This window comes from Hemitrygon akajei, chromosome 6, assembly GCF_048418815.1.
Source record: "Hemitrygon akajei chromosome 6, sHemAka1.3, whole genome shotgun sequence".
NCBI classification, from domain to species: Eukaryota; Metazoa; Chordata; class Chondrichthyes; order Myliobatiformes; family Dasyatidae; genus Hemitrygon; species Hemitrygon akajei.
The window spans coordinates 151,452,183-151,467,920 of NC_133129.1; the positions used below are offsets into that span (position 1 = coordinate 151,452,183).

Below are 15,738 nucleotides of genomic sequence, written 5' to 3' on the forward strand. Positions count from 1 at the left end.
CAAATTTCATAATTGACTACATAGACCTCCTTTCTAAGGGAATGCATAATGCTAAGATTTGAGCTACGTATGCTAATTGTTTGCTCGCCATGATTGGCACAAAGTTATTACAACTTGATGCACGTAAAGCACCAAATTGGGTGTCAGATGAGCAACTAAATGAAGGGGTTGGGGAAAAATGCCCTTGTGTCATATTAGAAGTCTAATATTAATCAACAGAGTACTGGGTACCTGTGATTACAGTAAAGGAAGGTTTTATGTCAGTGTGGTATTTCATATTCCCTGACATGGAAATACTTGAATCTACTCTTTGAAAAGAGTTCACATTGTGCATTAATATCATGAGAAGACTTGGATATTCTTAAGTAACCTACCAACACATGCTATTGTTATGAATGGTCCCGGGAAAGGGATGGATTTAAAAGGGGAAGACCACTGGGCTTGTCCAGAGGAGATGACAAGAAAAAACTTTTAGATTCTGGTTTCAGTACTCATGAGAATTGTTCATTGTCTATTCTACCTGTAAATCATGAGCTTTTCTTACGAAGTGCATTGGTGGGACAGACATATTATACAAAGGGATGGAAAGAGTGTCCTTTGGAAAGTCACAATGTTGTAATTGTGAGTGTGACTTTAGATTTAGCTATTGCCTTAGCCACAGGAGACACAGTAATGATGAAGGAGAACTTCAAGATCCAACGCACTCATATGGATTGGTACCTGTGGGATTACGCTGTTGCCGAGTTGCCAACTTATTTGGCTGTAGACTGGACATGAGTTGTGGAGGAGGCAAAGGAGATAATCCATCAATAGACTAAACATACAAGAGTTATTAGGACATGACAATAAAGCAAATGAAATATTGAGTGACTCAGACTCGTGGGATAAGGTTTGGATTTGGGGATCAAATGTTCAAGTACATCCATGGGTGAGGATAGTATTGTATGCTGAGGTGCTATCAATTATATGTACCCTGTTAATGGTGGTGTTCAATGTGTATCACCTTAGCAGGGGAAGGCTGAAGTTGTGCAAAAGCAAGAGGATGATGGTTTTGTACTACAGAGAAGCTGATTGTAGACAGAGTGTATGAATTTCGTAAGTAAATGGTACTTTTATCTTTGTATAGTGTAACTGTTGCATACCTGCTGGGGGTTCATGGTAGTCTTATCAGTAGTCAATAGAACAGAGAAGGATAATGATCCTAAGATAAATATGTTTGGATCAAGAGGAGGGGGATCTTGGCCAGAAAGAACTACAGTTTACAAATCAGTGAATTTAAATGAATCCAGGACAATGGAAGCATACAGACCAATTGCCTTTGTTCTTGCCATGAGGAAGGAGAAGGAGTTGCCATTTTATGAAGAGACTGTGCTCTCTATTTTATGAGCTAAAGTCACTTGGCTTGATCAGTGTTTTAAAGTTGACACAATGATGCCTCAGGTAATCTGCTGAACTACGGATAGTTTCCAAATTAGAAGTTATTTGTGAGGTGGTCTTTGGTTGGATATAACATGCGGGTTTTTGACTGTTGGGGTCTGTATCTGTTCTGTGTGATTCAAACTGGTTGCTGATTGAGAAAAAAGAGCCATAAATTCCCGATTGTCACTTGCTGGGAAGAAGAAGGCAGTAAATAGACGCTGGCTTGGAGCAGAGCCAATAGGAAGGTGTTAAAGGTCAGGCACATGATCTACAACCAATGGCACTGGAATGTAACATTGTAATTGGTAAGGAATGAATATAAAAGCAGACACTTCAAGTGTGCTGGCAGCAGGAACTCTGTAGGAGACCAGACTTGGTGGATGTGAGCTGCCCCACAAATACGTGCGGGTTCTGTGCCTCCCTGATCATTATTACATTGTCAACTTGCAATGACCAACCGGAAAATCCCTCTTTATTGTACACCCGATGACTCAGTGCATGCTTATCACCTGGCCTGATTCCCAGTGAACCGTCTTCCAGCACACGGAGATGTCCGTGGGGGAATGCTGCCAACTGGCACATTCTCGGCTGCAGGAGTACGTGCTGAGGGACGCACTCAAACTTGGTGCCGCCACCGCAAGGGCCCGGTCGGGAAGGACCACAGTCTAGGGTTCTTCTCGCGCAGGAGTTGAGGGGCGGTGGGGGGGGGGTGTATACCCCTGAACAAGTGTATGTAAATATGAAGTAACAGAGTGCCACCTGGGTGGCAAAAGTGTGGGAATGTAAAGACTGTAATGGAAACATTTGTAAAGGACTGAGAGTCATTGAATGGTTTATTGTACATAATTTTATTTTTGAATGAAGTATATTTTGTTTAATAAAAAAAATCTCTTGATTACGACTCTCAGGCTGATCCAGAGTATTTGCAGGTTTGACATGCAACACAGAGTGCGGAATCATGTTGCTTCCGTTACAAAACTGAGTATTGCAAATCCATATGTCCCACATTGTCACTGGGGGGTACAAGAAGATGGATGAGGGTCACCTGTTGCCGTAACCCTCAAGCTCCATAACTTGAGCTTAATCCAAGACTCTGTTTTGCTCAGCCAGCCTCCCTCTGCTTGTGTTGGCTTCCCTTCTACTGACACCTTGAATCTGCAGAATTCCAAGTCTAGTTTTTTTGGATGTCCATACTTTTCAGCCTGCCTTTCATGTTGTTGCTTTAGTTGCCTTGGCGATAACCTCTCCCAAAATCTCTCAAAGTTCAAAGTGAAATTTATTATCAGAGTACATACATGCCACCACATACAACCCTGAGATTCTTTTTCCTGTGGGCATATTTAGGAATAAATAACTGTAACTGTAAACAGGATCAATGAACAACAAACTGTACAAATACAGATAAAAATAAATAGCAAGAAATAATGAGAGCATGAAATCTAGATTAAAAGTGTCCTTAAAGTGAAATCATCAGCTGTGGGAACACCGGAAATAGAATGAGTGTAGTTACCCCATTCTGTACAAAGAGCCTGATGGTGTGATTCCTGAGGCTCTTGTACCTTCTACCTGATGGCATTAGTGAGAAAAGAGGATGGCCTAGGTGGTGAGGGTCTTTGATGATCGATGCTGCTTTTCTACGACAACTTTTCATGTTCGTCTACATTTGATCTGGATTTAAGATGCTCATTAAAGCTTTGAACAGGATTTTATCTAACTGCTCTTGCATCATTTGACACCCTTTTGATATTTCTCTAAAGTGACTAGTGACAAGTATTGTCATGGTATTAAGACTGGTTTATAAGTCCCAGATTTTGTAATATTACCACAGTGCTTGAGTCTTTAAGCTGTATTCTGGTTTTAAAATTTTCCTTGCCAAAGTGGATGACCTAAGACTTTCCTGCGTAGTGTTCCATCTGTCTTGTCCTCATCTTTTCGTTTAACCTGTCTATATGGCACAGAAACTCTTCTGCCTCCTCAACCCATTTTTGTATCATGGTTATACAGGTGGCACTCATCCAATATTGATCCTTGGGGCATTTCCTACCAGCCAATCCATGGGAACTGTTCTAGAATTAGCAGACTTTTGGAACATGAAAAACAGTGTATCCACTGTGTTCATTGCCACCAGTTTTGAAGTTGGTGCAGGTCATCGATTTCTGGAGATTTATCAGATTTCAGTATTTTCCAAAAACTGCTTTCAGCTCCTTACTCATGTTAGATTGGAATTATATAAAACTTTTACTGTACCTCTGTGAAAGCAGACGCAAATTTTTTAGGAGCGCAAGTACTTAGTTCCCTGAGCGTGTTATCACTGGTAGACAGGGTGGTAAAGATGGCTTCTGGCACCTTGAACTTCCCCAGTCTAGGCACTGAATACAAAAGTTAGGATGTTGCTACACTTGTACAAGACATTGATGAGGATGTATTAGGTTCAGTTTTGGCCACCTTGCCATAGAAACAACATCATAAAGCTGGAAAGAATGCAGAGGAGATTTATGAAGTTGTTGTTGGAGAATGAGGGATGATCTTGTAGGATTGGGTATCAGGAAATTGAGGGCTTGGGTTCAAGCAGAGAAGGGAAGAGTTTTAATAAGAACCTGCGGGGCAACTTTATCACCCAGAGAGTGGTCGGTACATGGAACGAGTTGCCAGAGAAAGTGGTTGAGGCATATACATTAATAAACATTTAAAAGGTTCTTGGGAAGATAAATGGGAAGGAAAGATCTAAAGGGAAATCAGAATTAGAATTGGGTTTATTATCACTGCTTATTTGACGTGGAATTTGTTGCTTTGTGACAGCAGTACAATGCTAAGACAAAATTGCTATAAATTATATAATAAATAAATAAATAGTGCAAAAACAACAAGGAATAACAAGTTTGTCTCCATAGGTTCATGGACTGTTTAGACATCTGCCGGCAGAGGGGAAGAAGCAGCTCCTAAATTATTGATGGTGGAACTTCAGGCTCCTGCCCCTCCTCTCTGTTGGTAGAAATGAGAAGAAGGCATGGTGACGGTCCTTAGTGATGAATGCCGTCTTCTTGAGGCACTGCCTCTTGAAGATGCCCTCAATGGTGGATTTGGGCCAAACATGGGCAAAGTGACCAGCTTAGATGGGAATCTTTATCAGCATGGACCAGTCAGGCCATGACTTGTGTGACTTATGTAATTCACCTGTCAGTCAACTTATTCTCTGGAGATACTTTCTCTTGCCTCAGATTGTAAAATGCCCTTCTTGTTTGGTAATCTTTTCCTTTTCACATATCTATAGAAATTTGACAATTCTTTTACAATATGTTTCTCACTATGTTGCTCTCAAATTCCACTTGTCAGTTTTATGGTCCTCCCTTGTCAAATTCTGAAATGCTTCTGATCCTCGGGCTTGCTGCTTTTGTTGGCAACATTATAAACTTCTGCCTTTGAATGTCTTTGTGTGGTATGAGCAATAGCCTTACTTTCGGTTTTCTCAGGCACCCATTTTTTCCTCGTCCATTGATCACTCCTACTTCCTGTTCTCACGTACAATTCATCCTTGCTGCCAGCTCCACCCTGCCCTCTCTTTCACATGGGCTATCTCCTCACTCTTCCCTTTACTTTCTAGTTTACTTCCATTTCAGGATGCAGGTTAGGAACAAGTATGGACTTGCACAGGTGGTCTACACACCTTTCCCTCTCCATTGGTTGTGGGTCTTGCATTCCATTCCATTCTCCCATTCTTTCCCTTGCATGTGTTCTGATGGCTGTACCTCCCACACCAGATTTCTCTTGTCCTTTTCCATAACCATGGTTTCCTCTCCACCGTAGTTGACCAGGGTCTCAACTCATCTGTCATTTCCCGGTCGCACTCTCTTGCTTTCCACCCCAGCGGCCTCCACAGTCAGTGGGTCACTCTGTAATGTTAAACTTGTGCTTCCTTTCTGCATGTGCTGCTTCACTTGCTGAGTATGTCAAGCATGTTGTGTTTTTGCTTAAAATTCTTGGTGATAGTTCTTATTTTTGAATTAACTAACAATATTTGAAGATTGGTTCTGGTTTTGGACATAACTTCATCTTTTGTGACCACCAGCCTTTTTGTCCACCCTTGTCCCATCCCCTCTCAGTCAGAACTCACTTCAGAATTCAAAATTTAAATCCTGAAAACCTGCAATTTCAACATAACAACCACCACGGCTATTGCACAATTTGTGATAAAGTTGACTTTGCTGTTTGGTTAAAAAGTTATTACGAAGCCCCATGCTTCACTGTAACTTCACAGGTGGAAATCTGAAGTCAAAGAACGATCTGGTTACCACCCTCAATTTTGCCCAACAACCAAGATGTGCTCTTAGATTTTGTTTTTACAAATGAGACGACAAAGCTCGCAAGCTTTTAGATTTTTAAGAAAGGAATTGATAAATAGAAATCAAACAATATAAATAAAAGTGCTATAGCCTCCAGAGCTGGGATCAAAGTTCACAAGCAGATGAGATGGCCTAGAGCTCCACAGCACCAAAACAGGCTGTTTAGGCCATCTCATCTGTGCTGAACTGTTACTCTGCAAAGACTTTGGGCCGAGAGTCGCAAATACGTGGAATTGAGTCAGTAGGTTGAATAAGTGGCTGGATGGTGGTGTAACTCACTTTTATTGAAATCAGTGGGACTATCTGTCACTATATTAGCACAACTCACCAAGCACGTCTGTAAGACTGTATGACATAGGAGCAGAATTAGGCCATTCGGTCTATTGAGTTAGCTCCACCATTCCATCATGGCTGACTAATCAAGAACCTATCAACCTCTGCTTTAAATATGCCAGTGACTTGGCCTCCACAGCCATCTGTGGCAATGAATTTCACAGATTCACTACCATCTGGCTAAAGAAATTCCTCCTTAGCTCTGTTCTAAATGGATGTCCCTGTCTTCTGAGGCTGTGCCCTCTGGTCCTAGGGTCCCCCACTATAGCAAGCATCATCTTCACATTCACTCTATCTAGGCCTTTCAATATTCAATAGCTTTCTATGAGATCCCTCCCTCATTCTTCTAAACTAATGAATGCAAGCTCAGAGCCATTAAACGCTCCTCGTATGTTAACCCTTTCATTTCTCAAATCATTCTTGTGAACCTCCTCTGGACCTTCTCCAATGGAAGCACATACTTTCTTAGACAAGGGTCCCAAAACTGCTCTCAATATTCCATTTGCAGTCTGACCTATGCTTTAGAAAGCATCAGCTTTACATCTTTGCTCTTTTATTCTAGTTCTTTTGAAGTGAATGCTAACATTGGATTTGCCTTCCTTGCCGCTGACTCAGCTTGCAAGTTAACCTTTAGGAAATCCTGCACGAGGACGCCCAGGTCCCTTTGTACCTTCCGATTGATGCATTTTCTTTCTGTTCAGTCTACACCTTTACTCCTTCTTCCAAAGTGCATGACCATACACCTCCCTACACTATGTTCCATCTGACACTTTGCCCATTCCCCTGATGTCTTAAGTCCTTCTGCGGACTCTCTTCTCCCTCAACACTCCCTGGCCCTCCAACTATTCAGTTACAACCCAACTGAGCATGAATTTTCAAATGTACCTGCATGGCAATTTTAAATGTTCATTGAAAGAAACCTTTAAATAGTGCTGGTGGGGTCATGAAAGGTGCTATAGTAATGCAGATTATTGTTTATAAACACTAGCACCCTGAGTCAAATTGGATTTTCTTTCCAAGGATTAGAGACCATATCTGCTTTTTGTATCCATGTCACTCGGAGGATATAGTTCTTAAACACTTCTTTTTAATTGGAACAGGTCCTCTCACACAGTCTGTGCACAGTATTGAAAGTACCTCACAATCCAGTGGCTTTGGAAAACCACTTTAAGGACGATGATGAAGGCCCGGTTTCCAACCAGGGATACATGCCGTATTTGAACAGGTTTATCTTGGATAAGGTATTTTATTTTCTATGTTTGTATAAAAACCTGTTAAACTCTGATATATATTACAAATATAGAGTTTTAAAAAATATATGTGGTCTAATGGAAAGCCAACTCATAGTAAAATTGAAGCCTTTTAATTGTGAGTAAAGCAATATTTTGGATTTTTAAACATATGTGTTTTCAATTGGTGAAAAAAAAACTTCATCCACAGCTAACTACAGAGTTTAAGGATTGTACTCAATCAAAAGAAGAGCCTTGTAATATTGCCAGAAAGGCGTGAGAATTGGGAATGTTTATGATCACTATGAAATCCACAGTGGGGGACTGTGGTGTGAGAGTGTGAACTAAGGGGAAAAAAAACAGAGAAAGAAGTTATACATTCAGTGGCCATTTTATTAGGTACTGACAGTATGTGTTGATATATATGTTAGGCACTTCTGTTTGTTCATAGTCTTCTGCTGCTGTAACCTATCCATAGATCTGGCGTGTTGTGCTTTGAAAGACGTTTTTCTGCATGAGCTGTTGTAACATGTGGTTCCTCGGGTTCCATAATCACCTTCCTGTCAGCTTGAACCAGTGTGACCATTCTCCTCTGACTTCTTGCATTAGCAAGCCATTTTCATCCACACAACTGCTGCTCACTGGGTGTTCTCTTTTTATTTTGGCACCGTTCTCTGTAAGCTCTTCCAGTTGTGTGTGAAAATCTCACCAGATTTCTTTATTCTGCATTCCTGGTCTGTTAGGGCACAGGCAGTGCGGTGAGAATGGCCCTGGGGCTATGTTTTGTTCTGTGTGTGAACTGGGGGAATTCTGGGAGACCCCAGCCTCTCGGATAACCACATTTGCACCAGGCCTGCCGAGCTGCAGCTCCTCAGAGAGCATGTTAAGGAACAGGAGCTTGATGACCTTTGGCTCATACAGTAGAATGAGGAGGTAACAGAGAGGAGCTACAGGGAGGTAGTCACCCCTATGTTGCAGAAGGCAGGTAACTGGGTGACTGTCAGGAGAAGGAATGGAAATGGACAGCCGGTGCAGAGTGGAGTTCGTTGCCACAGGCAACTGTGGAGGCCATGTCATTGGGTATATTTAAGACAGAGGTTGATAGATTCTTGATCAGTCAGGGCATGAAGGGATATGGGGAGAAGGCAGGAGATTGGGGCTAAGAGGAAAATGGATCAGCCATGATGAAATGGTGGAGCAAACTCGATGGGCTGAATGGCCTAATTCTGCTCCTATTTCTTACAGTCTTATGGAGATCAGCAGTTCCTGAGATACTCAAACTACTCTGCCTGGCACCAACACTTGGTCAAACTGACTTGGATTACATTTCTTTCCTATTCTGATGTTTACTCTGAACAAGGACTGAACCTCTTGACCATGCCTGTATGCTTTTATACTTTGAGTTGCTGCCGCATGATTAGCTGATTAGATATTTGCATTAACGAGCAGGTGTACAGGTATACCTAATGAAATGGTCTCTGCGTGTATATGTACAAGGGAGATATCACAGGCATATCAGATATGAGGCTCAGATTGGAAAAATTATCTTAGATCAAAGGGAGATAAACAATTTTTACCTATCCTCATATTAGAAGGTACAATAAGGGTATTAGAAATTAAGGGATCCAAGAGTACAATAGGTATGAAAACTTTAGTAATGAGATCAAGAAACACGAGGGATAATTTTCCTGTATAATCATGACCTAATCCTAACATAATCTTAAGCCTAATAAACCCAAACCAACCCTTGCCTACACTCCCCCTCACCTGAGCACTCATTCCCTACAATACAACATCATCCCCTCAACTATAAGTGATAACTCCTCCACCAACCATAAGTAGTAACTTCTCCACCTTAGCATATTCATAACCATAAACCTTAGCACTTGTGTAAGGAGGAGGAAGATCCCAGTAAAAGCAAGTTGTCGGACCAGGTTAATGAAGGTATGGGCCAGGTCAAAGTGGCAGACTCATGTTGCACTGAATCTCCAGTAATAAGACCAAAAAACACGAGGGATAATTTTCCCACCACCCGCATAATTACAACATTGTACTGCTTTCGCCAAGTTAACAAATTTCACAACATATGCTGGTGATATTAAACCCATGACAATTCTGTGTATTCAGTTCCTATTCCAGAGCACTAGAGTCTCAGGGAAGTACCAGGAAGTGGTGCACAATTGGGTGACAGTTTAAACTGGTGCCTTGTCTGTTCTCTCAGGTCAATGTTAGAGATGCTGAGGCAAAATTCCTATCTATTTCAATAAAAAAGGGACAGGAAGTCATCCTTTTGTCTACATATCTGGTAGTATCACATTGCTACCTGTGAGACCTTGCTAAGCACACATAGTCTGCTCTATGTCCTTCATTATATATTGAATGTACTTAGCAGGCTATAAGATGTTGTTGGGTGTTGAAGGTCATGTAAGAATAATAGATGCTAAAGAAAAGAAGTTAGAGTAATTTATGGGACTATAGGCTGACAAATTCCCTGAATCAGATGTCCATAACCTAAGTTTCTAAAAGAAGGTATTGAACATTTCAATGATGATCTTCCCATATTTCCTAGACTGTGTAGTTCCATTAGGTTGGAGCCTTGCAAATCTATCAACTCCCCAAGAGTCAGAAAATAGGGAGCAAGGGATCAATTAACATGACATCCTGATATTATGACAGTCCTGATGAAGGGTCTCCACCTGAAATGTCGACTCTTTATTCATTTCCATGAATGCTGCCTAACCTGCTGAATTCCTCCAGTATTTTGTGTGTGCTACTGTGGATTTCCAGCATTTGCAGAATTTCCTGTGTTTATAACATGGCATCATCGGTATTCGGGTCTATAAAGTGCCTGGTAGAAGACACTGAGAAAATTGCAACATGTTAGGGAAGTCAACGTGGCTCGATGGAATTTAAAAAGCTGCAGATGCTGGAAATCTGAAGTAGCAGCAAAAACTGCTGGAAACATGTAGAGGTAAAGCAGAGTCTCTGAAGAGCGAAAAATTAATGTTTCTTGTCTGATTTCTTTTAGATTGTAAGACCATAAGATACGGGACAGCGTTAGGCCATTTGGCCTATCGACTCTGTTCTGCCATTTCCTCATGGTCCATTTTCTCTCTCATCCCCTGTCTCCTGCCCTTTCCCCGTACCCCTTCATGCCCTGACAAATCAAGAAGCTATCAGCCTCTGCATTAAATGTATGTAAAGACTTGGCCTCCACAGTCACCTGTGACAATGAATTCTACAGATTCACCACTTTTCATTCCTTTACATTGATGCCAAAGGAGTTGACAAAAAGTGAAGAAGGCCTAGTTTTTAATTTAAATGTCATCTCAAGTATGTGTTTGAAAAGAAAGCTGAAGAAAGCTATTTCTTAACTGGGAATAAATTTTTCCGATTTCATGTCTCACAATTGAAAATATATTATGAGAATTGAGAGAGTAAATACAATAGTTGAAAATTATCCAAACTTTTCCTTCTGTCCCCATCTCCTTTACTCACATTTTAAAAAATTATGTCTGTTGCTCTTTACTTAGTTGTTTTGTAATGACTGCAAGAATATTTTTGTACTTTTTTTTGTAAACCTCAGGAAACACGTTTTTCCTCTTCTGTCACACACCCAGCTAAAAGCAAAGGTCTGGGCATTACTCCATAATTGCCTTCTACAAACAACCAGTGCCTTGTTAAATGATAGGCAGTTTGCTGCTTTCTGAGATAAACAAATGATTTGCATTTGCTAAGGCAAAAAAGACCAGTTGATGTTTCAAATTGGCAATACGGCACAATGTAAGAACTCTACTTTTTAAAATCTAATAAAGTAATGAATAAACTCAATTGCTTTGAACTCAAAAAAAATGTAAGGAACAGAACTGTGCTGTTTCTTTACAAGAACAGAGTAATTTGTTCAAAGTTTCTATTACACTCTTTATACATTGAAAATTCAAGTGCGATTTTAAAGTGAACAATTCATCCTAAGAACATTATTTGTTGTTGTGCAATCATCAGTGATGTAACCTGACTCCTTTCTGAAATGACAGATATTACTTTTTGAGATGAAACCCATTATTGTTATATATTTTTTAATATTGAGAATCCAGTGGGTGAATAGCATTGTGTTGTAATGTTATCTGGATGATTAGACAAGATAGGCAATTTTATCTTTTCAAACTCTTTAGATTTGTTTACATGTAAGTTGAGTTTACTGGGGGAGGGGGAACTTCCTTTATTCTTTTGTGGTACTCTGATGCCATTGTCAGGGCTGTCATTTGTTGTCTGGCTCTAATACCATTAAACATGGTGACTTACTGGGCCAGTTCACAAGGCAATTGAAATGAATCGCGTTAATATAGCACTAGAGTTGCAGAGAAACTGAATTAGGCAACAATGTTAGATTTCCTTCCTTAAAACTGATGGTTTTCTTCTGAGAGTTTCCTCATCACTATTATCTTAGCTTTGCTCTCAAGATTTAGTCAGTTAAGCAACTTAACGTTCCTAGTTGATGAGTTGATGTGAGATTTGAAATGTTGAATGCAGATTAAATGTGTAACTACTGTACAATTTTGTGGGACTCCCACCCCTGAGATGGGCAAAAGGTTTAATGGTGCATATTTGAGATAATAACCCTTTAACAAATCCACCTGATCTTATTTGAATCAAAGGAGTTGACTTGCTATTATATTATATTTTTTCAAGACTCCAAGTACACCAAGGTGCAATATGGCAGCCAACTTGTGGGCAGAGCAGTCAGCCATTTGAACAGTCAACTATGGAGGGCATACCTTATGAAAATAGCTTGAGTGAACTTGACCTTTTCTCCTTGGAGCGACGGAAGACGAGAGGTGTATAAGATGATGAGGGGCATTGATGGTGTGGATAGCCAGAGGGTTTTTCCCAGGGCTGACACGAGGGGGCATAGTTTTAAGGTGATTGGAAATAGGTACCAAGGGGATGTCAGGGATGTTTTTCATACAGAGAGTGGTGGGTGTGTGGAATGCACTGCCAGCGACGGTGGTGGAGGCGGATACAATATGGTCTTTTAAAAGCCTCTTAGATAGGTACATGGAGCTTAGAAAAATAAAGGGCTATGCGGTAGGGTAATTCTAGGCAGTTTCTAGAGTAGGTTACATGGTTGGCACAACACTGTAATGTGCTGGAGATTTCTATATTGGTTCGATACCAGCATGGTGCCTCCGTTCTTTCTTCTTCACTGCTCTCAACAATGTAGAACTCATTACCATGGTCCAGTCAGTTTAGATCATACATTCATATGCCTAAAGAAGGACCTGAACCCATGGCAACCAGTGGGCCACAGCCAAAAAACGTACCCTTACACAGATAGGTAGAGATATCTGAATAGTTGACTGAGCTAGAGGACTCAAGCATTTAATTCCAAGTTTAGTGTGTTGATTACTCTTGGCTCTACATCAATGTTGTGAATTTTAAGCTTGAGATTCACATTTAAATTATCTTTAGTGCTGTTTTCTCTCGCACCAGGTTTGTTTAAATTTAGTACATTGCATAGGCTAGAAATACAGTTAAAGTCAACAACAAGCTACCTCAAGGATAGTTAATATTTCTGGCACCATGTCCAGCTTTTATTATGGTGCAGACCAATAGAATCAAGTATTTTGTTGTGACCTCTTGAGAAATAGTAGATTATTATTTATAGCCTCAACTTAGGCACTGATGCAATTATTTAGTACTGAGATCAGAGAACATCTTGTTCAGGCACATATTGTAACCAAGGATTGAAAAAAAATCATCAATTCAATCATCATCTCTTCCACTAGATTTTGGGAAATTAATGTCTTCCACACATTATCGAGATTTTGGGCTGATGAGGGTGCATTCTGGACCACAGGGAGGAAAGTTATACAAATAGGAGTGAAATTAAGAGAATTGGCCCATAAGAATCTGTGGTAAAAATGAAATTTAAGCAATTTGTGAGTATTGTTTCAAATAATCTGGGATCTTCTTAAAGTATGAACTTTGCTTTTAATAGACAGGCTGTTAATATCAAACTCTTTTTGATTTCTCATTTGCTAATATCAAAATGTCATCAACATATGCAGCTAGTGATGTTACACATCCGTTTATGGCTCTGATTTTGTTCACTAGCGTAGTGTGCACATTGCAGAGCAAGTTGACTCATCAAGACAATGTAACTTCATCTGCATTATAATTAAATGCCAAGCAGGGCTGGGTGGTATGAATTGCACAATACAGAGTTGTAGGTCAGAAAGTTTATCTTGAACTTTTTATAAGGGGATTTCAAAGACTGATGGAATACCATAATGGTTCTTGTGGTAGCTACCCTGATAAGCCTATACAAGGGAGTGTTTCAAGTGTATTTTACATAATGATTTTCTCACATAAAAGGAATGAATTGATTTAAAAATTGCCGTTTTAATTTAAGAATGAATTTAGAGAGACCAAAATTAACTAACCCTTTGGTAGTCATTTCATTCTGCAAAGATTGGAGTGAGAATTTGATGTGAGGAGGGATTTATTTTTCTCCAACACTTGAAAGTTTTAACTGTTTATATGATTTGAAATTGAAAAATGAGTAAATTATTTATCATTATTCTTTAACTACAAAAGTGAAATAAATTATTTGATTTTCATTTGAGCTGAAGTATATTGTGGCAGGCTGTGGTTGTATGAGTTTGTTTGGGTCTGAAGAAAATTTGTTTTGGTATTACATTTTTAAAGCTTAATTAGCTGGACAAATAAAATGTCAAGTCAAGTCACTTTTATTGTCATTTTGACCATAACTGCTGGTACAGTACATAGTAAAAATGAGACAGTGTTTATCAGGACTATGATGTTACATGACACAGTCCAAAAACTAGACTGAGCTACGTAAAAAAACAACACAGAGAAAAAAAACACACAGCAACTACACTAGACTACAGACCTACCCAGGACTGCATAAAGTGCACAAAACAGTGCAGGCATTACAATAAATAATAAACAGGACAATAGGGCAGTAAGGTGTCAGTCCAGGTTCTGGGTATTGAGGAGTCTGATGGCTTGTGGGAAGAAACTGTTACATAGTCTGGTCGTGAGACACCAAATGCTTCGGTGCCTTTTCCCAGACGGCAGGAGGGAGAAGAGATTGTATAAGGGATGCATGGGGTCCTTCATAATGCTGTTTCCTTTGCGGATGCAGCGTGTAGTGTAAATGTCCGTGATGGCGGGAAGAGAGACCCCAATGATCTCAGCTGACCTCACTATCTGCTGCAGGGTCTTGCGATCCGAGATGGTGCAATTTCCAAACCAGACAGTGATGCAGCTGCTCAGGATACTCTGAATACAACCCCTGTAGAATGTAATGAGGATGGGGGGTGGGAGATGGACTTTCCTCAGCTTTGGCAGAAAGTATAGACGCCGCTGGGCTTTCTTTGCTATGGAGCTGGTGTTGAGGGACCAGGTGAGATTCTCCGCCAGGTGAACAAGAAATTTGGTGCTCTTGACAATCTCTACCGAGAAGCCATCGATATTCAGCGGGGAGTGGTCGCTCCCATCTGTTTTGTTTTGTTCACATTCAGAGGCAGGTTGTTGGCTCTGCACCAGTCCGTTAGCCGCTGCACCTCCTCTCTGTAAGCTGACTCATCGTTCTTGCTGATGAGACCCACCACAGTCATGTTATCGGCAAACTTGATGATATGGTTCGAGCTGTGTGTTGCAGCACAGTCGTGGGTCAGCGGAGTGAACAGCAGTGGACTGAGCACGCAACCCTGGGGAGCCCCTGTGCTCAGTGTGATGGTGTTGGAGATGCTGCTCCCGATCCAGACTGACTGAGGTCTCCCAGTCAGGAAGTCTAGGATCCAGTTGCAGAGGGAGGTGTTCAGGCCCAGTAGGCTCAGCTTTCCAGTCAGTTTCTGAGGGATGATTGTGTTGAATGCTGAACTGAAGTCTATGAACAGCATCTGAACGTACATGTCTTTTTTGTCCAGGTGGGTTAGGGCCAGGTGGAGGGTGGTGGCAATGGCGTTGTCTGTTGAACGGTTGGGATGGTACGCAAACTGCAGGGGGTCCAGTGAGGGGGGCGGCAGGGTCTTGATATGCCTCATGACGAGCCTCTGGAAACACTTCATGATGATGGATGTGAGTGCAACGGGACGGTAGTCACTGAGGCAGGACACTGAAGACTTCTTCGGCACGGGGACGATGGTGGCTGTCTTGAAGCACGTTGGAACGGTGGCGCTGCTCAGGGAGATGTTGAAGATGTCAGTGAGATCATCTGCTAGCTGGTCTGTACATCCTCTGAGCACTCTACCAGGGATGTTGTCTGGTCCAGCAGTGCACTAATCATTTTATTTTATTCTCTATTAATGAGTGGCTATTTCAAAAGTAAATCTTATGTAGTAGAAATAATTAAAGAGTTTGTTTTTGAAGTGTACTTGAGTAGAATATAT

The 15,738-nt window shown here is 40.9% G+C and overlaps 1 protein-coding gene across 1 annotated transcript in view; it reads left to right on the plus strand.

Moving 5' to 3' along the window:
• Positions 1 to 15,738, plus strand: part of swap70b (switching B cell complex subunit SWAP70b) — a 116,628-nt gene that overhangs the window by 10,897 nt on the left and 89,993 nt on the right. Inside the window, exon 2 of the mRNA XM_073049578.1 lies at positions 7,193 to 7,333. Coding sequence (XP_072905679.1) covers positions 7,193 to 7,333 — 141 coding nt within the window. The remainder of the gene's footprint in view (positions 1 to 7,192; positions 7,334 to 15,738) is intronic.